The following is a 22,881-nucleotide window of genomic DNA, read 5'->3' on the forward strand; positions in this document are numbered from 1 at the left end:
ACGGCCTCGCACCAAAACATCGTGTACATACAGTAACGAATTGGGATATGTATCGACAAATACTAGCAAAACTCTTTAAAAGCACTGGCACGGGTAGCATCCCACTGGAAGATGCAATATGTGTAGCTATCTCTAAAGCCACCAAAACAGTCACCCTACCCGCGAACAACCCAGTTCCTGACCTTATATATCTCGAAATCCGCGCTGCCTCTCGACGAGCTCAGCGGATTGCGAGACGCACAAATGCCCCCGCCGACTGGACAAAATCAAGGCGAATAGACGCAAAACTACGTCGTCATACCAGACGCCTAGGCAGACAACAATGGCAACTTCGAAGCGAATCGCTTAAAACTGATTCGGGGTCGAGGCTACCTTGGACCACTGTGAGATGCTTACTTGAGCCTGTATCTCAAGCATATCCTTTTGCTGAGATAGCGATAAAAGACAACCTTACTATGGCTAACCTCGCAGAAAAATTCGCTGACGAATTCTCAAGGCCTGTATCTCCACCGCAAGGAAAACCTCCAGCGCCGAAGCCTCCAGTCCCAAATTTCACCCTAGCCACTATAAACGACGACTTCACAAACCCAGAGCTAGACTATGCCCTGACTCGCTGTCGCCGCAAGGGTGCCCCAGGAGCCGACGGCATTACAAACCAAGCCCTCAAAAACATTGACGCTACGGATAGACCCCTTCTTCTAGAGTACCTCAACGTGATTTGGCGATCCGGCAAACTTCCTTCCTCCTGGCTACATTCTACTGTAGTAGCCGTCCCAAAAGCAGGCAAGTCGAAAGCCATCATAACATCTTACCGTCCAATCTCCTTAACCTCCTGTGTCTGCAAGCTTTTAGAGCGGATGATCCACCGACGGCTCAGCTGGCAACTTGAAGACGCACAAGCGCTACCACCACAGCTATCAGGGTTTCGCGCGGGCTGCTCAACAGTGGACTCGATTGGAAATCTGACATCATCACTAGAGCAAGCCAAGGCACAAAAACACGTTCTTCATGCTGTCTTTCTAGACATTCACCGAGCATTTGATGCACTTCCACACAACGTGATTATGGAGCGCCTTCGTCATATCGGTGTCAGAGGGAGAACGTACAAGTTTATTGCGTCGTTTTTACAACGAAGAACCTTCCATGTAAAAATAGCTGGGCATACAAGTTCGCCCCGCGACTCTTCCCAGGGAGTACCACAGGGAAGCGTCTTAAGTCCCTTGCTATTTAACATCGTGATGGCCGGCCTACCTTCTGCGCTTCCTAAAGGTGACACAATCGCAGTCAACTGCGCTATCTATGCAGACGATGTTGCGCTCTGGTGTACGGGGCCAACGCGCATCTCGACTACAATACAAGCCAAACTCCAACAGTCCTTGAACACAACAGCCGCATTTCTCTACCACGCGGGTCTCACGCTGTCAGCAACAAAGACATCGGCGTTGAGCTATCGGCCAAGAGCTAGACTTAAAAGAAAATTCAGCTCGCTACGCGTAGATGGCAAACGGATTCGCAGAAGCACTGAGGTGCGATATCTTGGTGCAATCATTGACGACCGAGGAAATTGGCGCCCAGCCGTCAAACATACACTAAATGAGGCCCGCAAATTACTTGGCGCTATCCGAAGAATAGGAGGCCGCAACTGGGGTGCCAGTCAACAAGTCATGCTTACGCTGTATCGCGGCCTTATCGTCAACCGAATATTATATTCCCTCCCCCTGCTGGAGATTCTGGATTCTCAATGGAAAACTCTCGAGACATTTCACCGCAACGCACTCAGGATTTGTCTCGGACTGCCACGCTCGTCACATAACGTCTCCACTATAGTCGAGGCAGGTGACTCACCACTAAAAACACAATCACAAGAGAGAACACTACTTCACGCAGCCAGACTGCTCAGAGTACCATCATACGAGACACTCATTGACAGCACACTACTACGCCATCACTCCTACCTCGGTAAAACCATGAAACGCTTCATTGACCACGTCGGCTACCCAGAGAACATCCCTCCCCTCCCCCCTCCACACCGGCAGAACGATCACCTCCACATAACAACAGAGATCATGGACCTCCCACGACGAGGCCACGTCGCCGATATCGTGGCACGCGACATCGCAAATGACGTCATCCAGTCCTATTGCAACATGAAGCACATATATACCGATGGAAGCAGGAAAGACTTATCCACCACAGCTGCTTACATCATACCAGAATCTAATCAATCTTCTACAGCCAAATTGAGCTACTGTACCGACACGACCACAGCAGAACTTGCTGCGATATGGCTTGCGCTCTCCGAGTTAATAACACTTTCGGAAAATGAAAAAGTGGCTATTTTCACGGACTCGAAAGGAGCCTTACGACAGCTCCAAAACTTGAGAAGGGGAACTCCTTTGGCAAGATCCATTGTTCAACTCGTACACCACATGGCTAAAGAAGGATCAATCATCTACTTTCAGTGGATCCCTTCGCATGTGGGTATACATGGAAATGAAAGAGCAGATGCCCTTGCAAATGAAGCCCACAATAATGTATCCCAAGTAATAGAAATACATCCATACAACAACTATCGAATCATAATCCATAATGAAGCACAAACTAATCACCCCCACCCAGGAACGGCTTCTGGACTACCTCCTCCAACCATTCCTAAAAACAAATTCCCGAGACCGCAACAATCGTTGCTACATAGACTACGAGTCAACTGTGCACACACCTACTCTCGTCTACATCTCATGAGACAAGCGTCTAGCCCAAACTGTCCCGCATGTGATGAAAGAGAAGATCTGGACCACATCTTTTGGACATGCCCACAAAACGCCAATTCAAGAAACGTCCTGAAAAAATCTATTGCGAACGGCAGTAACCAGGATACCCGAAGTCTTCTTTTTCCCGCAGGACCACAAGCACTAAGGGTGCAAACATTCAAAGCCATCCTTCTTTTCCTCCAAGAGACTGGCCTCTCAACACGCCTCTAGGCTGTACTGACGGGCGTCAGCCATCCTCCTCCTCTTAACCACTCTTGGTTTCCCTTTCCCCAAGCGGAACGAGAAAGCTGACCCCGCTATTGGGAGACTAACCTCTCGTTCCGCATTACCCCCTTTTTCTTTTGCTCAATAAACTCACTCACTCACTCACTCACCCCCATGAACTGACACCACTAATTCAGGCATTTCTCGACGTGATCGGCGTCGACTCGCCGAACCTGTGTGGGCTCGACGTCATTTAGGGCGACACTGAAGAGTGAGTGGATTACTTTTACATCAGTCTGTATGCCAAGTCAACAACACTGGGTGCCGGGCATGCAGAACAGCTCTGTTATTAATGGCGGGAGCCTAAGAAACTTATGTGAGAACACAATATATAATTGGAAATCAGCGCACATTCATGTGTCACTACTGCGTGATGCAGGTTAGGGATAGGGAGCCCAGGCTAGCGGACGTACTGCACAGCCTTTGGGTCACTTATGACAAGCATGTAATTGTGAATTTATCTTCATTTTACTCATACGGCTGCATAGTTTCTCTACAAACAACCTGCAAAAAAAAACACACACACACAGAAGGATATGTAGCAAAATGTGCTGATTACTAACATAACTGACAACCAGACATCAGAGCTACTGATGTACCAAAGGCAGATATCCGAACGAAGAAGAGTTGTAGTACACTTCTTGATGGTTGAGGGAATGCAGGGTGGTGATATTTAGTTCTAACCTCTTAACCAACAGGTGCAACATGTAAGACAACATGCTTACTATAGAAAAAGGTATAACCCTGCTGTTACGCATGATATTTGATGGGTTGCTGAATGAGTGAACAAACTCATCGTTTATGCTGTGACGAACTTGTGTGGAAAGCAAAAAGGAAAGAGGTAGCGTTGCTGGCGTCGGTTATCGGTTTAACAGCAGGATCGAAAGCCATAGCGAGATTGACTCTATACATAGCCAAGTGAAGACTCTTTTGTAGCATCGTGGATTTCGAAAAACAACCAGACTAGAATGTTTGGTTTCACAACATCCTCAGGTCAAATAAACGGCAAGGTTAAGAAATTTATAAGAAATCGAAAGGTAATGAAATACTGAAAGTTGTAACCGGTGCAAGAAATTTACCAACACTTGTTCGCAAACGAGAAAGAAACAGCCTATTTAAAACATAGATTAAAAAAAAAAGAACAAGCTGCACAATATGAATTTTATTCTTAGACGTTCTTAACTAAAGCAGAGTGTTTGATCTGGAATATAACTTACATGATCCTCACCTTGCTGAGGTTCTTTTTATATTAATCAAGGCCGGCAATTGCAGCCACAACTTTGTCACCAAAGCATAGATCACCAGCATATTGTGTGCTACTGGATAATACCTTCAGCGCCTTCTCAAAGACTTGCTGCCAAATAGACTGGGACGGAGCGTTTTTTTTTTTTGTTTTTTTTTTCATGCTGGCTGTCACATTTCGGGTGGCGTGCTGACGTCGCCGTTGGTCTCTTTTAATTACACCACACAAGACGATGATGAGGACTCCGACTGCTCAAAATAATAGAATAAAATATTTGAGAGCATGTGCTATAATACACAGTAACACAGTTCTATAGCTGGGGGTGTGGTGTCGGCAGTGTCTGCACTGAGGTTCGGAGTTGTGCGTAGTGTTGTTTCAGGGTCGTTTTGTAAAAGTGTGCCTCGTCCGCCATGAGCGGGAAAGGCCATGGGACCACCGGTGCTTGGATAAGAGTCTCGCAGGCAAGTTGATGGGCCAACTCCTTACCGGCACTCCCTGTGTGGCCTGGCACGCGCAGGACTACGTAAAGGGGAAAGTTCTGAAAGGGCGGAGGAAAGGTTGTCGCGCAAAGCCTGGGGAAGGCGGCACGCGCGAATCGCCTGAATTGCTTCCATGAAATAAGTATAAATGTGGTACCGAAGAAGTCGGCGAAAGGGAGTTAAGTTGTTGAGTCGCATGCACATATATGGCAGCAATCACATTGAGCGGCGTGTGCAAACTACAGGGGGAACTTTTTTAGCTATCATCATCATCGTTTGTGATATCACGGGTAGGACAGATTGGGACAGGCCGCGCAGATCTTGGATCCCTCGGCTCGTTAGCTTGCTTCATTCCCTGTTCGGGTAACGGGTGGCAAAGCTTGTTTCGCGCGTTGTGTTTATTTGGTCAAGTAATATTTGTGGTAGGACACTTTCCTAAAGTTTGAAACCGCTCGTGGCACACGTAGTCGTTCCAACGAACACTTTTGAGGCTAAGGTGTCGAAGCGCTCGAATGGTGGTGTGCTTTTCTCTACAACAGTGCAAAAAGCAGGATGATGAAAATTGAATATCTATCGCTTTATTCCACAACAACATCTAACACGCGAATGGGGTGTACTTTTATTATGACTCGAACAAAATAAAACTAAAAAAAGAATGTCTTATCAAATTGAAAATAGGAAAGCGAAATTTGAGAACCTCTCGCGTCTGTAGTAAACACTTGAGTGAATGCTATTTCGTGTATCTTGTTGGGTCCAATGTATTCTGTGAGTGCTGGTCTCTTGTTAGTTTCGAGTTGATTCCTTTTTGAATTTTGTAAACCAGTTAAGAAAAATTTCCTCGAAATAAATGGCAGGGAGAAGTGGTGGCTGGCTTCCGGAGTCGCTTCAACTAAATCCCTGCTTATTCATCCGGTCGACACGAAACGTGCGCGAGACCCCCTCGCGATCGAGGTAATAAATCTACTAAGTGAGTGAGCCTTCACCGTCCCAAAAAGACGAGGAATACACCTGCTACAAATTATAAAAAAAAATGTATGTCTAATTTTTGCGGATTCGTACATGCATAATGAGTGTAGCGCTTCTCAGCTTGAGATTTTAAATTTGTAAACAATTATTAGTAAAATAGGATAGAAGAAATGAATATATTGTTTGAATTTGCCGGGCCAGTGCCGACAATTTAAGAGTATATCACAATTTCTGCCCTTCTTTCGAGCAGTAGTAGTAATATGACAAACTTCCTTGCCACGTGTTTGATACAGGAGGTTCTAAACGAAAGTTGCTAGCGAGAATTTAATCGGTAGCAACTGTTGAGTCACGCTTGGATAGAAGCGTCGGTATCGGCAAGCTCAATGTAGCTAAAACAAGTCTGCGGCGCTTTGCAACACAACTGTACGTGCGTGCGCAGCTAAGAAGAGAGCACATAATTTATTTTGGTGAATGCAAAGCTTTTTGATAGTGCAACCTCTACAGATCCAAAAGAAAACAAGAACCAGAGAGGCTGTGAATAGTCCTGACGCACGCCGCAAATACTGTGATGTGAAGCTTCAGGCCTGTTTTTGAACATTTTAAAGCTCTTCTAATATAAAAAGTAACGTCGAGGCGCTGTTATCCATTAAAGAGAACTCACAACATCGTTATACGCAATTATGTCATAAATAAACGGTTTTTAAAGCCAAGAGATGCGAACTAGCATAGCCGATTAGAGCTTTGACATAGCGCGACGTCTACTCGCATCCTACCAGCTGCGTCACAGAAGGGCCACCGCGAGGTGGCGCCACCAAAAAATCTCGTCGCCAAAAGTGAGTGGAGAAGTTGAGTTTGAGTAGGGGCCATCGATGTACGTAATGGGAGAGGTGGCGGAACGCATCACGATGACACAGGCTGTGGCGCCGAGAGGAGGGGAATTGGAATCATCTGCGTAGCATGTGGTGTTATCAGGTGGGAGAACGTGGTGGTGCAAGGCCCGGGCTTGACGGCGTACAGCATGCAGGCCCGGGGTCATGTGGGCAGGGAGCGGGGCGTATCGTTGTCGGGAAGAGGATTTTGAGGGGTGCGTAAGGGGAAACCAATAGGTCGTATTCTAGCTCGTTGCAGGAGCCAGTAGCTTTGCATAGAGCCAGAGAGGCGACCCAGTTTACGGTCCCTGTGATACATGAAGAGTGTAGAAAGAGGGAGAGAGAGCCCTCTATCGTGAAATTTCTATGTAAATAGGATGGCGCAGAGCTGCTTTATAGAGTGCATTAAGGGCGAACTGTATACGTTTTGTCTGTGTTTGCGCAAGCACACAGTCGGAGGGAGTGTTGAGCACCTTGGTTGAGGCAAAAGCTGTAACTAACTATAGTTTTGTTTAACCCGAGACTGGGGTATTTCGGAAAAGGGACGAGAAGAAAAGAGGCCACAAGGAGGCGACGGTTAAACAAAACTATGGTTAACTTCCACCAGCTCGCCTGCACCCTTACAATTTTTTGTAACTAACTGTTTGGTTCTGCGGTTGTCGATTCAACCGTGTCTCCGAACCCCCTGGCGGTCCAGGTGTGTCAAATGATGGCAGGTGCTTATGGTTGTATGTATCACCTTTGCATATGTATGGCCTTGGAGAGGAAAACCCTCGACCAGACAATAGACAAGACAAGGCAAGGGATAGGGCGGTTGTTTAGGTGTAGGGAGAAAAGCGAGTTCACTGATCGCTGGTACTGGGAGTGGGAAAGGAACAGCAGCTCCGATTTCTCGGGAGCGGCTTGGAGGCCTTAGCGGGAGAGGAACTGTGCGATAAGATCAATACCGGTTTGGAGAATGGATTCTACCTCTTTCGGCATAGAAGAGGGAGCGAAGGTGAGGTATTGTGGACAGGGTCCAAGCGAGTGGAGCAAAACCGAAGTTACAGAGGGGTGGGGAGGATACGGCACCCTGATGGGTGCGACGGGTGAGAGTGATAGAAGGGAAAAGGCTGTCGCCAAGCCGAAATTAGACCCGTCGAGAACGGCGAAATGCGGAGATATAAAAGTGCAGAGAGGAACCACAGCCTATCTCGTGGAGGAGACCGAATATTAAATCGTGTGGCAGGGTATCGAAGGCTTTGCGGACGTCAGCTGTCACGAGCACATGAAGCTGACTGCCTGTAGGCGATAGGAACGTTTCTTGCAGTAGGAGAAGGAGATCCTGGGTGGAAATATGAGGGCGGAAGTCAATTGGGTTGTGAGGAACAAAATTAATTTTATCGAGAAGATCCTTCAGACGTGTAAGCGCCATACGTTTTATGGTCTTTCCAACACAAGAGGAATGGGAGACGGGAAAGTTTGCAAAAGTGGCGCATTGCCAAGTTTCGGTAAAATGGACATAATGTAGGAAGTCCATTCGGTGGGGAGGGTACCAGCTTCCCAGTGAGGATTAATTTGGGAAAGAAGAAATTCTTTGTCAGTGTCGGGGAGATTTTTCAGCATATTATACTGTAAAACCCTTAATGTTCGCGAGCCCCCAATTTTCGCGAATTTCGCGAATTGAAAAATTCGCGAAATTTAAGGGCGCGCGAAAATTTCGGTCCTTAAGATTTTCAATGCAGGCGTCTGGAATTCGCGAAATTTAGTGGTCGCGATTATGTCATCTGTGACCGATTCGCGAAAAATAGGGGCCGCGAAAATAAATGGTTTTACAGTATGTGAAGTACGGGTTCTTTTGTTGCTCGGTCACCTTGCGCCATCCGGGTTGCCAGGTCCGGATGGGGTGACGGACTTCGTTGTGGGAAGCTGTGCGGGTCTTGCCAGTGACGAAGTTGCTTCCCTTTGCCGTCGATGACTAATTTAGTTGAATTTGGGGATTACTTTACAACAAACAATTTAATACTTTGGTAGCGAATGAAACTACAAAGAGAAACAATACTGCAAAAGGGGAACTTCCCCTGAACGGGGTTGGGAAGGAGGTGGTTGGGTGTTAGCTTATCCAAGCTCGAGAGTTGGCTGGCTCGTGGGATTACGTCCCGATTACGGGGACAGAAGTCCCTCGAAATCCCACGACCTGACTCGATTACAGAGCGTCAGCTCTCGAGCTCCAGTACAAACTAAACTCACTTGCTGAGTTTCTCATCAAAGTCACTCGTTGGTGTGTCCAGTATTAGTGGACTGGCAAATCCTCGACGCGTCGTGAGATAGGCGTTTCCCACTGCCAACCAATCGGCTCACTTTTCCGCCAAGTGGCAATTGCTTATATTCCCCGGGTGAGAATCCACGGTCTGCGTACATCTCACGGTCAAAGGTCGGGCTGGTTCGGATACAAGAAAACAATTTCTCGCAAGGTGACGCTGACAACCGACCCCGGTGTGGATAGCGCCGACCAAGTGAGCCATCTCGTAATTCATTCTGCCAGACGCGGTCTGACGTTGCCGTTCTGTCGCGACCCCTCACACTCCGACAAGAAAGACAAAACCGACGTAAACGCGCCCTGTAAACAGCGCCGGCCAGAGCCATTGCGTTCTCCCGGCCCGGAACGCACGCTCCGATTCTCTCTACAGAAAACGCGCGTTCCGAACCTCGCGTCGTAGAATACGCCTGTCTCTCGAAGTCGCCCGCAACCGGAAGTGTTTACACCAACGCTTTCCTCCCAGTGAAATCTCCCTGGTGCTAGCGGCCCACCCGAGTAGCCCTCGTCGATACTTACACCTCCCCCCTTTAGACTCTTGTTGGACTGAGGGCACATATAAGAGTCAAACAAATAAAAAGGATCGAAGACATCATTTGCATTTCTACATACGGTGCAAAAGACGCAACTAGCGTTGTAAAAAAAAGGTATCTTCGTAAACATAAGTGCATAATACTGAAGATGAGTACGTATGCAAGTGACATAACCGAGCTCTTCAACGTTGCAAAACCAAAAAGAAACAAAAGACGCCATTAGTCACGCGCCATGCATTGTCCCCATATTGAATGACAGTACCGTCACTAAAAAGGAAATACTCGCACATGTCACAATGCATGCATCAACGAATACGCAAGAAAGCAAAAAAAAAAAAGAAGGAAGATGAAACGCTGAGCAGAACACGCCTGCTGCAATAACCGCGCATCGAAACAAACAAAACAACAACGAAAAAAAGATTCGCAAAACAATTGTCTCTAGGCTTGTGCACTGGAAAACTTCAAGTCACAGCAGTCAGAAGGTTTGACGAAGTCTCTTTTTCACGCACGTACACAGCAGGGAGGCCACACTCCTAGGATATATAAGTCAGGCCGCGCGGCAAGTGGAACCACCCATGCTCTCGGGTGGGCGCAGCGCTGAGTCAGTGGTATTTCCGTTCGGCTGAAAATATTCAGCATTGTGTCGCAAGACGCATTTGCCATGAGATCACGCAAAGACCTCTGGCCAGCGCGTGCGAAGGTCGATCAAACAGCGCATATTTGTGTCCCCAGTGTCAAGTGGGCCAATTAGGTCGATGTTGACGACTCGGAACGGTCTCCCCGGCCGCGTGAGCGGTGTACTGGGACCTCTGTGTCTCACGGTTCTATCCAATCTAATCTGACAGCCATGGCAAGAACGACAATGCTCTCGGACACCAGCGTCAATTCCAGGCCAATGAAAGCTGCCCTTAATCCTCACCCTAGTCTTTTTGCACCCAAGATGGCCCTCCCAGAGAGATTCATGGGCGAGCTCCAAACTTTCGGCGCGCCTCTCCCTGGGCAAAACCGGCTGGTGCACCCTGGTTCCGTCTACTGTGTCCTTCTGGAAAAACAGCCGATCACGGACGAACATGCCGCCCCCGACACCCTTCGCGTTCGCCCAAGCAAAACGGAGGGTCTCGTCGCCCCTTTGCAACTCGAGCAACAGCCCTTTCTCTCCCTCGTCGGGAAGCGCGTCCCCGCCGTCAGCGTTTTTTTCCGCGAGTTCGGGCGGGCCGTCTGACCCACATTACCCCGCGTCGGTACTAGCGGCCTCTGGTCTATCCTGCCCATTCCGGTCGCCACGGTAGCTACGCCACCGACGCATTGTCCACGGACTGCCGCGATTCTTACCTAGCTCTCGAGTCTGAGCCTCAACATGGCGATTTGGTGCGCATTATTCATGCGCAGCATGTTTTTCACGCGCGCATGGGCAGCGCGCTCGTCGCTGGACCGACTTTCTGAACCTTCCGCTCCTCTGTCGGTCCCTCTGTCCTTTCCGCATTTTAGAGCGCAGCTCTTAGGGGCCCGTTCCCGGCTTGAGCGGCGTCGGCGTCGCCGTTGGCGTCGGCGTCGGCGTAACCAAGGTCATCCCAAGGTCACGTGGCCCCCAAGGTCATCCTAAGGTCACGTGACCCCAAGGTCACCCCAAGGTCACGTGACCCCCCTGAGGTCACGTGACCCCCGAGGTCACGTGACCCCCCCCCCGAAGTCACGTGACACCCCAGGTCACGTGACCACCCCTAGGGTCACGTGACCCCGCCGAGGTCACGTGACCTCGGCGGGGGTCACGTGATTGATGACGTCACTGGTGACGTCATCAGTGATGATGACGATGACGATGCGGATGCCGGTGACGTCACCGTCACTGATGAAGTCACCGGCATCCGCATTGTCATCGTCATCATCACTGATGACGTCATCAGTGACGTCACTGATGACCTCACCGGCATCCGCATCGTCATCGTCATCATCACTGATGACGTCATCAGTGACGTCACTGATGACGTCACCGGCATCGAATCGTCATCGTCATCATCACAGATGACGTCATCAGTGACGTCACTGATGACGTCGCCGACATCCGCATCGTCATCGTCATCATCGCTGACGACGTCATCGGAGTCCGGATCGTCATCGTCACTGATGACGTCATCTGTGACGTCACTGATCACATCATCGGCATCGTCACGTGACCCCCCAAGGTCACGTGACCCCCCCCCCCCCCAGGTCACTTCACCCCCCCAGTACCCTTCTCCTCCTCAAGAGCTGCGCTCCCATTCGGTGTTACAGGGAGTTGTAAACGGCTTTCATTTTTTCGCTCTATCCCCAGATTTCTTCATTGTTTCCTGCCAACTGACTCGTACGTCTGCGCACACACCAAAGAAACGTGAAGGTTCCACTCACCGGCAACGCGGACTCTCCCTTGAACTGGATGGCACGGGTTGACAGTGGGCTCCCTTGACGCTAATCTGTCTCTGACGTGGGGGCTCTCTGCGGTAGTCAATCTTGTGGGATATTGCTACCAACACAGGTACCGATAGAGTAACCAAAGGGTTGTCTCAACAGCGGCGATATCTCAGAGGAGACGTCAAACCTAGTTTCGCGGTCCCCCCATCTCCGCGGCAATATAGACGACGTTTAGGGCTACATTACCGCGGGTCGGTTGTATAAATTACCTCCGTCTTTGCCAATGATCGTCTACCTTGTCTCACTCCCTTTGAATATAGCGGAAGAGAAGACACACGTACCACAGTAAAGAAAGAGTTCAAGAGCATTTATTAGAACACTGCTAAAATGAACTGCAATGTCCCCATCCAAAATGCTCCAAGCGCCGGCAAGGTAAGAGAAAGTCCTTACCTGCCAGACGCGAGGTTCCGGGGAGCCAAGACAGCGGAAGCGTCGGAGGAGTCGCCGACACACGTCCTACCTCTTTCGCGGTCAGCGGACGTGTCCCTTTCCCGAAAGCGGATAAACAAGTGGCTAAGCATCCTTGCCTGACAGCAGTGATCCTCATCCGAGCGGGGGAACGGCAATCGGTCCCCTCGAAAAAGAGTGAGAGCAGCCCCCCCCCCCCCCCCCCCCCCCAAAGACAGTGGACCCTCCGCTTCACGAGCAGGTCGGAGCTCACGGCGAAGGAGGACGAGTGTCCCGACCCGCGGCCGTTATTACAGCCATCGGGGAAGGGAGACTACAAGAATCCCCACAATCTGTTGCCGCTCGGTGATGTTTACTGGTATTTTGAAGTCGTCAAAGCCAAACCTGTCGACTGCGCCAGTACGGGTTTTTTTTTTGGTTGCTGAGTCACCTTGCGCCGTCGACCAGGTCCGGATGGGGTGACGGACTTCGTTGTGGGAAGTTGGGCGGGTCTTGCCGGAGATGAACCTGCTTCCCTTGGCCGTCGACGACTAATTCAGTTGACTTTGGGAATTACTTTTCAATAAACAATTTAATACTTTGGTAGCAAATGCAACTACAAAGAAAAACAATACTGCAAAAGGGGAACTTCCCCTGAACGGGGTTGGTAAGGAGGTGGTCGGGTGTTAGCTAATCCAAGCTCGAGAGTTGGCTGGCTCGTGGGATTACATCCCGATTACGGGGACAGAAGTCCCTCGGAATCCCACGACCTGACTCGATCACGGAGCGACAGCTCTCGAGCCCCAGCACAAACTAAACTCACTTGCTGAGTTTGCCATCAAAGTCACTCGTTGGTGTGTCCTCTATTAGTGGACCGGCGAATCCTCGACGCGTCGTGAGACAGGCGTTTCCCACTGCCAACCAATCGGCTCACTTTCTCGCCACGTGGCAATTGCTTATATTCCCGTGTGGGAACCCATGGTCTGCGTAGATCTCACGGTCAAAGGTCGGGCTGGTTCGGATACAAGTAAAACAATTTCTCGCCAGGTGAAGCTGACAACCGACCCCGGTGTGGATGGCGCCGACCAAGTGAGCCATCTGGTAATTCATTCTGCCAGACGCGGTCTGACATTGCCGTTCTGTCACGACCCCTCACACTCGGGCGAGAAAGATTAAACCGATGTAAACGCGCCGAGTAAACAGCGCCGGACAGAGCCACTGAGTTCTCCCGGCCCGGAACGCACGCTTCGATTCTCTTGGCAGAAAACGCGCCTTTCGAACCTCGCGTCATGTAGTACGCCTGTCTCTCGAGGTCGCCCGCCACGGGAAGTGCTTACACCAACGTTCTCCCTCCAGCCAAATCTCCCTAATGCTAACGGCCCACCCACGGAGCCCTCGTCGATCCTTACAGGTGATTTGATCCCCGCCTGGGCTTGTCGCGGCGTTATTCTAGGCCAGAGCGAGGTCCAGTTCGGGGAGTGTAAAGGGTTGATCTAGATTTGAATTGGGAGGGCCTGACTACTTGGGGTAGAGGGGAAAAGACGGAGGAGGTATGTACTGTTCGGTGACGTGCTCTAATAGAGTGTCTGGACCGCGTGGTCTGGACCATACCGGAAAATATTTGTTTCAAGGGTGGGAAGTGGGGTAGGTAATGGACCAAGGAGGAGACGGAGTAGATACCAAAGCGATTTGGTGTGAAAGGTGCTATTAACTGTGTTGCAGATGCGATTGCGAAAAAAAAGTTTTGCGCTTTGTTGGAAACGTTCATTTCTTAGCCCACACAGAGGCTCTATTTTCACGATACAAAATTATAAATATACATCGTTTTTATGAGTACCTTTTGACTCGATCATTTCTTTTTTCTTCCCCTGAATCTATTAATTTTCTGAAACAGACATCGGGATTAATCAAAAACATACCCACCATTTGCACCCGCTACTCCGAGGAATGGAAAGTGTTTCCGTTTCGCACGAACTACAGTTACCAGTCTTTAAAACATAATCTAACCTCATTGCTAAACAAATATTGCGTAGATGACGTGGACATCTACAATATAAACCCTAAGTCATTGTACTTACTTTTTGTATAGAGCTGTTTTCGTTAACCTGTGAAACCTAGGTCTCTTTTATATATGTATTTTACGTATTGCTGTAATCTCTGCAGTTATTTTTGTATCGCCATAGCTGTCTGCCAAGTGCACGGGGCCCGGACCCCGTCAAGTCAACATTTGTTGACTTTTTGTCCGTGGCTCCGGCGTCTGTAACCCATACGGATGCAAAAATAAAAATTATTATTATTATTATTATTATTATTGCAGTTCGTAATGGCGAGTGTAGTACAGTGGCTGAAAACATCAGCGTCCAGGGTTTTGTAGTGCCTGTCAGAATTGTGAATTTCGTGGTTAGGTGCGAATACGGGTGAGCAAGCGTTTGCGGCGCTTGAACAGGTTCATAAGGTTGGGATCGGGATGATCAGCCGGGAGATCCGCATGCATGTTAGTGGTAGCCTAGGATCGCGCTTTTCGGAGCAAGCCTTTGTCCAGGAAGCGTAATCAACTCATGACTCTGCGTTTTGAGCCCGGCGAAAACGGTCCCAGTTTGTGTAGGGATATGCTTTCGGGTCTTATGTGTGAAATGTGGTCTGGATAAGGTGATGGTCTGAAAGTAGTGTGCCAGGCGAGACTCGCCAAGTTTTGGGGGCATGAGGACCAGTGTGGACCATGAGGTCTAGTGCTGTGTGCCGTTGTGTGACATGTTCATCATGTGCAGGCGAGTACAAAGTACAAGACTCTGTACATGTAGGCGACTTTGGTGTACAAGACTGGTCACAGCTGCCGCAATGCGTCAACGGAACTTGGTGTTTCTGTTCTTGTGACAAGCTGGCCGCGGGTGCAGAGCTCCAGCCAGCTTGTTCCATGTGCCGAACGCTTCGTGAGATCGGTCAATTGATCAGTCTTCCAGTAAGCGTCGACCGTCTACAAAATTGGACGGAAAAAGTCTTCAATAAGAAGCCATAAATCCCCTAATCAAAGAGTAGGCAAGTCATGTAGTCACCCTCCCCGCCTTTCTTGTAAGTATATTGTAATTAAACACAAACACCTTGTATATGCATGAGTTTACATGCGGGTTGTAAAGAAAAATGTACTTACTACACCAGAAGCGGCGCCATATTTGGTTTTGTACGACCTCTTTGACCAGGCGCCGTCAGCAATTACACTCACAAGTGACCAGTCTTCCTCGTCAAAGTCGCCGCATTCCCTCGCGAGCCTGAATTCTTCGTCACCAGGCTTTTCCATAGTTTCCAAAGCAGCGGCTTGAACGCCTTGTGCCAAAGGCTCGTCACACCTCGAATATGTCTTGCTGCGCATTGACGGTACGTTCACCGCCGGTAAAAGCTAAGAGAAATTCTAGAACCCGCATTCAATGGAAAGTATTCCCGAGAGTGCAGCAGCGTTCATGTCCATGCATTTCGCCGTTTGAGGAGGCAATTCCATCTCAATGACCGCCTTTTGGTTGCATATAATGCCACAAAACGTAAAGGAACTACGCAGACCGTATCTCGTTTCCGATACGAAGACCCTATCTGTGAACGTGCAACTGAATCGGGCATGATCACAGCTATCCTACACGGACTGAAAGAAATGCCAAATGTCGATGACAGGACGGCCTTCTAACATAGATGCGGCAGGTTGCGCGTTACCCAAAACGTCGGCAGCTCCAGCATTTGCAACGGAGTTGGTTCTGGGTTCTCCAGCTGAGCTCTCAGAGTACCGACTACGGCTGCTACAGAACATACCAGTTCTATTTCACCAGGGAGAATGGACACTAAGTCTTGTGCGGTCACCACTCCAACTGCCGTCTTTTCTCCCGGACACGGAAACATGCGGGCTATTCCATGCGAGTGCTCAGGATCACAAACCTCATCACCTGTGGCTTCCACAGAAGCACGATCAGAAATAAAACGTTTCCGGCGCTTTCGCTTGCCATACGAGGGCTTTTTGCGACTCGTAGCTTCACGGCCGGCGGAAACACGAAACACGCGATCCGATCCAGCAGCGACAAATCCGATAGGGAGAGCAACGCTCAACACACATACGGACAGGCAGACTGAAAGCATATGAAAGCAAGGAAGAACACCGATAACTACGTCACGACTTTGGACGGACGGATCGGAACGGATGTACAGCGAGCATCACCTCCTGCAATAAAATATACAAAAAAAAAAAAAAAAATAAAGAAAGCAAAGCTCCGACACACTGCTTTTTTATTTTGCAGTAATTAAGAAACGGATAAACTTACATCAAATACTTTTATATGCCAATCGATCCTGCATGAAAATTCGAAAGGGTTAATCGAAAAATTTGACGTACTCCTTATTCAATGAATCTCGTAAAGTGCCTTCGAACGCGAAGTGTCAAAATAGCTGATTTTGCACAATTTTACGATTTGTGTAAGAATATAATTAAAAATGAGGTTAGAAATTTGTGATACTTAAACCCTCATAAAGTGTCAATGTCTTCAGAGAAAAAAAAATACAGAAAAATTCATAGGGTGGTTATCACGTGAAAATGCTTTTAAAACGGTGAACAACTGCATGTATTCTCCATGGGGCTTGAAGGTGCGTTCCCTCCTAATTTGGCGATGAAACTTGACGTCATTCAACATGCTATTTTATTGATGATCAGGCATTGAATCGAAGCATTATTGTGAAGTGCCTGGGGAATTACTTTGACTAACACTCTTTTTGAATATTTAGCTATAAGCAAGGAAAGCAACATATTAAGATTATAAGATATTAAATCATCGTATTAAATTTAATATTCACGATTATTACAAAAACTAGTCGTATGTTATATTTCCGTAGTGGTAACCTGCGTAATTGTCCAAAAAATTGGATCAAACAACGTGTTTGGTGAGACCAGCACCCGAATACACGTGCGTTTTGTGAGCTCACACCACCACCCGTATCTTGTAGATTATACGAGAAAAAAGTGTTGAGCCATTCCACTCTGTGAAGGTGGGTGATCAGCGAAGCTGTTAAAGGGATACTGAACCGAAATTTGAATTTCGCAAAATAAGGCTCTAGAAGCGTTGAACGGGACTTTACGAACTCCGAAACATTGCTCGTACATCGATATCTCAAACGGATGGCCGCACTTTTTGAAAAGAAGGGCGCCATCAAGCGAGGCCTCTGACATCACTGTCCTCCGGGAGAACTTGAGAGTGAGGGGGAGCGGCCTCGCTTCTCTCCTCCTCGCTTCGGTTCACCAGCTCGACACGGGACGTAGTGAGGAGGAGAGGGAATAAGAATCGTGATGTGCCTTGCCTTGTCGGCCTCGTCGGCCGGGTTCAGTCGGGCGCTTCTTTTCTAAAAATATGGCGATCCGTTTGAGATATCGCTGTATGAGAGATGTTTTTGGGTTTTGCACCGTCCCGCCTATCTGTCCAGCCTTGTTTTGTGAGTTCGAAATTTCGGTTCAGTATCCCTTTTTAAGCACACAACACAGATGCGACACAGCATTTTGAACGAAGGTACGAACACGGTTATTGTTTAATCGGTGATAATCGTGACGAACACCACGCACAGACATGTCGAGGACTATCGCCGCTCCAAGAAGCCGGAAGAAACTAGACACGCGTGACGGGACCGCCACCCGGCGGAAGTAAAGGAGATTAGGCACGTAAGCGCTTGGGTCTACGGCAAAGAGAGGGCGGTGCGCTTTCCTGCTCCTCCTTTTCTCCCCCTCTCTTTCTGCCCCTGAATTTGTTCTTGGGTGACGTGACACGAAGCTGTGACGTCTTCTTCCCCGCTATATTTAATGGGGAAACTGAATTGGCTGTGAGGTCACTTGACGTAAATTTCCCCGCTAAATTTAGCGGAAAAATTTCTATGCCAAATTCAGTGGTAAAGTTTCCCCGCTAAATTTAGTAAGAAAATTTCTCCACCGAATTTAGCGGTAAAGTTTCCCCGCTAAATTTAGGGAGCAATTTGACGTCACGTGACACAAAGTCATGACGTCATTTTCCCGCTAAATTTAGCGGGAAAACTAAATTGGTGTTGAGGTCACGTGGCGTTAATTTTCCCGCTCAATTTAGCGGGGAAATTGACGTCACATGACACGAAGTCGTGAAGTCATTTTCTCCGTCAAATTTAGCGGGGAAATTTCTCCGCTACATGGGGGGGGGACAGTTTCCCGCTAAATATAGCGGGGAAACAGGATTGGTGTTGAGGTCACGTGGCGTCTATTTCCCCGCTAAATTTAGCGGAGAAATTGATGTCACATGACATCACGAGGTCGTGACGTCATTTTTATTGCCACACACGAAAACCCGTGGGACCTTAGCCATAAACAGCTTCGCTGTAAAACATTATTTTGCAACCCTCTTGTTTTGCATTTGAAAAAATAAAAATAAAAGAAAGGCCTGCGTGGCAGATATAAAACGAATATTTTTTTATGAAAACCTCCAACGTTAAGGCGAGAAAACCTGCGCTCGACGTTTTCCTCTATATTTAATAAAACCAACATGAATCAACAAAAATCTATATATATAATTAGCAAGCTTTCTTTTAGATTGCGTAGATTCTTGAAAAGAAGAGAAGACTTGCAACGTGATATCTTTTGAAGCAATGTTCTTAGTAGTCATCTCAGATCGACCGCACTGATGACTAAGTCAGTAGACGTCGCACTTCAGCTCCGGATTCATTGGCGATCCAAGGGGGCAGTTGAAAGCTTCTGCGAACCGTTCGAAGTTCATAAGCGGAAGATTTGTTCTGAAAGGTCAAAGAAAGAGAAAAGTACGCTGTAGGCCGAAATTTATCTTCGAATGATATCGACATAAATTAAACTATCTAGTGTGATTCTGCACTACTACCGAATACTCAAAGCTAAGTATGAGATCTATACTCCGTTTACCCTTACGATGGACTGCCGCGGACGCTACCGTCCATCCCGGCCAATCGAGACCTGGGAAAGTATCACGTGATCACGCGTTAAGTGCGTCGCTGCTCTCGTCCCGTAGGCAACTCGGCACTCACACGGATTTAGATTGGCTTCGATGGGTCGTAGAGTTGGCTGTGGTTCATCGTATCGTGAAACGGAATAAAGCGCTGCAATAAATAAGGACGGAGGCGTATTTCTTTATATATATCTTTTTCTCGAATATTTACGATAAATATAATTAGTTCATTTTGATACGATATATCAGCGACCTCTACCTCAATTTTCAAGAAACTTTTTTTCTTGGTATCCCTATATGACGGAGCGAATTAAACCAAAATATGCAAACGGCATTCGTCCAACACTCGCTTCCTTCCGACTCATTCGTGATTTGGAGTTTAGAAACAAGAATAATACCTTTTTTTAATGAGGCTTCTTTTTTTTTTTTTTGACATTCCGAAAGTGCGAGACAATGAGTATCTAAGTACTGAATCGTGAAGCACCGAATTTCATACGGCACTTGATAGACCGAGTACAATATTGATCCTACATAAAATTGTACCGTACTACGAGACAGGAGACGAAGTGAAACCTCCACAATTAATGTTTCCAGACAAATCGATCCCCAATCTTAAGAATATTTACGTGCGCGGCCTCGAGCAGTTGCTCGTTCTTAACCTTACCCAATGAATATTGGCTTGAACACCGAAAATACGCCATGGAAGCGCTCTAGGCCATATCTACGTTTCACAATTTATATACCTAAATGGTAGAAGGAGCCCCGAAAACATGGTATTTAATATTTTTGTTTACGTGTGGATTGCCAAGATATTTACTCTTACAAACACCGGACACCCAGCCGTTCTACCTACGCAAAATCCGTCGGCGCCAAGGCCACTTGAATATTGCGGAGTAAGGAATGTTCCCTAGTAAATATTTGGTCAACCCATGGACTCCAATAAAGCCCTACTTCTCGTACTCACGAAGAAATTTTATCTTGATCAATCAGATAAACCCGTTGAGCACACGTCGTGTGTGCAACGCAGCCAAAACCACAAAAAGCTCCCCCAAAACCAAATATAGCTAAGCAGATCCCACGAATAACGCAGGCATAAAATTCGAACGTCACATTCCCATGTTCCCCTGGTTTATCAAAATAATGCCGACAAGTTTATTTATTTACTGGTGGAAGTCGGATGTTTATTTTTGACGATCAGAGAAAAGGTTACATAATTATGATCTTCAGAAAGCACAGGGTTGCAAGAAAAACATCGCCTTTCTAGTAAACTTATTGGCCTTGAGCGATATTTAAATACAAATAAACAAATATTCTGTACCAGTTCTTCTTAAGAATGTCGCGAAACATTCATTAATTTATCGCGTTTAAAACCCAAGTTAAATAAGAAGCACTATGAAACTATCTCCTCACCTGTAATGATTTGGAATACGGTGGCTTGCGTGAAGGAAAAAATAAAGGGAGCGTCGGCGTACTTTCTCGCACATTGTCTGTATAGGACGAAAACACGGGGTCAGGATCTGTGAGACCTATCATTTCATGGTATAACAAAATGTTCCTGCCTAGGTTTTTGTTTTCGAAACTTCGCTAGCTTTTTGTTTTACACAGTGATAATCGTTATGATTATAAAACGGTCCCATATTTACTCACCATAGCGTATGATATAAAAAATATTTGGTCTTGAGTGTACCAATCGAGGCCTTCGATGATTATGGTCTTGTATAATTCTTCGTACTTGGTCATGTAAACCCTGTAGGCCTACGGAGCGAAATGGGATTTAGTGATTTGTTTGACAAACAATTTTCAACTGGGTGTGATTAATTGTTTTTGTTTTTTACATTATTTGTTTCGCGGGTTCACCTTGTAAGGAACAGAGTTAAACGTGTGGTACCTGGCAATTCTAATAGGCCGCTTTATTATTTTGACAAATAATCAGTATGACCAGCTTCCATTCAGTACATATATTATTTAAAGTCTCAACCAAACGCCCGGTGTTTCATTTGGTTCAGAACGTTACCTATTTAGACTTTTCGCAGACACCATAGCTATAAAAACCATAACGAGATGTGCATAAGTTTCAATGCAATACATGCACCATTGCACTTCATTTAATAGGCCCTCGATCGCTCAGATAAATTGTTAGGTATAATATGTCTTGTACCTTTGGGAGCTTCAAGAGTATATGAATTTAAAAAAACCCACTTTCGCTCAAAAAAAAACAAAAAACAAAAAAAAAACGCATCTCCACGTGGTGAATGATGTTGATTGGGGCAATGCTCTGCACTCTAAAAAAAAACAACCCGTGCGTCCACTTTCCCGCACAACACTCGGAGAGCCAATCCCTGCAACTTAGAGAGGCGGCTCAGCGAATGACGATGCCGAAACATATGTTTAGACCAAAAAACACAGTCTGAGTTGTGACTTTAAGCAATGCAAAACGTCACGCTTGCATTGCTTAATGTCACAACGCAGACTGCGTTTTTTGGTCTAAACATATGTTTCGGCATTGTCATTCGCTGAGCTGCCTCCGTAAGTTGTTGTGATTGGCTCTCCGAGGGTTGTGCGGGAAAACAGACCCACGGGCTTTTTTTTAGAGTGTGGTGGTGCTTGTCTGCGTAGACGCTGAGCCGCAGCATGCCGAGCCTTTCGTTCGTTTTCATTCATGTCACGCTGCGGTAAAATGCTCAAATTCGTATATAACCACGTTTCATACCACACATTTTCTTTCTGACATGGATGAAAACGAACGAAAGGCTGCGGCTCACCGTCTACGCAGACAAGCACCACCAGAGCTTCACCCCAATCAACATGATTCACCACGTGGAGATACAGTGTACTAGTAGTGGAGATGCGGTTCTTTTTTTTTTTGCCCTTCACGAGCACAGGAGCACGTGCTCATGTGCTCCTGAGCACGTGAGCTCACGAGCAGGAGCGCGTGCACCCGACGGCGGACGGACATACGGACATGGCTAGCCCCTAAAAGGCTTCGCCCCTAATAGTTAGGTATAACATATATTGTGTTCGTGGGGTCGGTATATCGCTAAAGAGGTATTGTATGCAATGATTCTTAAATATACCAGAATCAAGAACAATACCGGAATATAAAATCTAAACGTGTGATGATATAATAGAGCTGGCTTGTAATACATGACCCTGTGAGAACTCCGAATTATATCATGCATTAACCCAACCGTAGTGGCGCTAAAATTACTCAAATGAAGGTTTGAGATGATCACGTTTCATCGCCCCTTTTTGCCATTAAAAATACCAAAAAAAAAAGAGAAAACGTATCGGTTGAAGAATTGCGCCTGATAGTCACTATAATCTGCGGATGTAGGTAGTTGCACTGTTCAAAATCGCGAAAAAAGTAAATATACTTTGTATGCAAATTGATTGCAAATTAAACGAGAGACAGAGCAATGTTTTTGGGTCGCAAATTAAACGAGAGACAGAGCTGTCGGTTTTTGGGTCGTCACCGGAGTCTCGGGTAATCTTAAAATTATGAACCTACACCAGTTCACTTGCGCCAGCAAGTCTTATTCGTTAGACGTCGTTATTTGTAACGTGCGAGATTTACCATACGATTCGTATGGAATCAAAGCCCGGATTGCGTTACCTGTGACCGATTGCCTTTGATTGGCACCATAAGAAATAGATAAAAAAAAAAGCGCC

General features: G+C 47.1%; 1 protein-coding gene across 1 annotated transcript in view; it reads right to left on the bottom strand.

Moving 5' to 3' along the window:
* Positions 1–4,588: 4,588 nt before the first annotated feature.
* LOC120841520 (neprilysin-11-like) overlaps positions 4,589–22,881 on the bottom strand; it is a 58,810-nt gene continuing 40,517 nt past the window's right edge. The window contains exons 7-8 of the mRNA XM_040212435.1: positions 20,860–20,967; positions 4,589–4,816 (exon numbers count right to left, since the gene is read on the bottom strand). Coding sequence (XP_040068369.1) covers positions 4,589–4,816; positions 20,860–20,967 — 336 coding nt within the window. The remainder of the gene's footprint in view (positions 4,817–20,859; positions 20,968–22,881) is intronic.

The sequence above is a fragment of the Ixodes scapularis genome, unplaced genomic scaffold (assembly GCF_016920785.2).
Source record: "Ixodes scapularis isolate PalLabHiFi unplaced genomic scaffold, ASM1692078v2 PGA_scaffold3__209_contigs__length_174095766, whole genome shotgun sequence".
Taxonomy (NCBI): Eukaryota; Metazoa; Arthropoda; class Arachnida; order Ixodida; family Ixodidae; genus Ixodes; species Ixodes scapularis.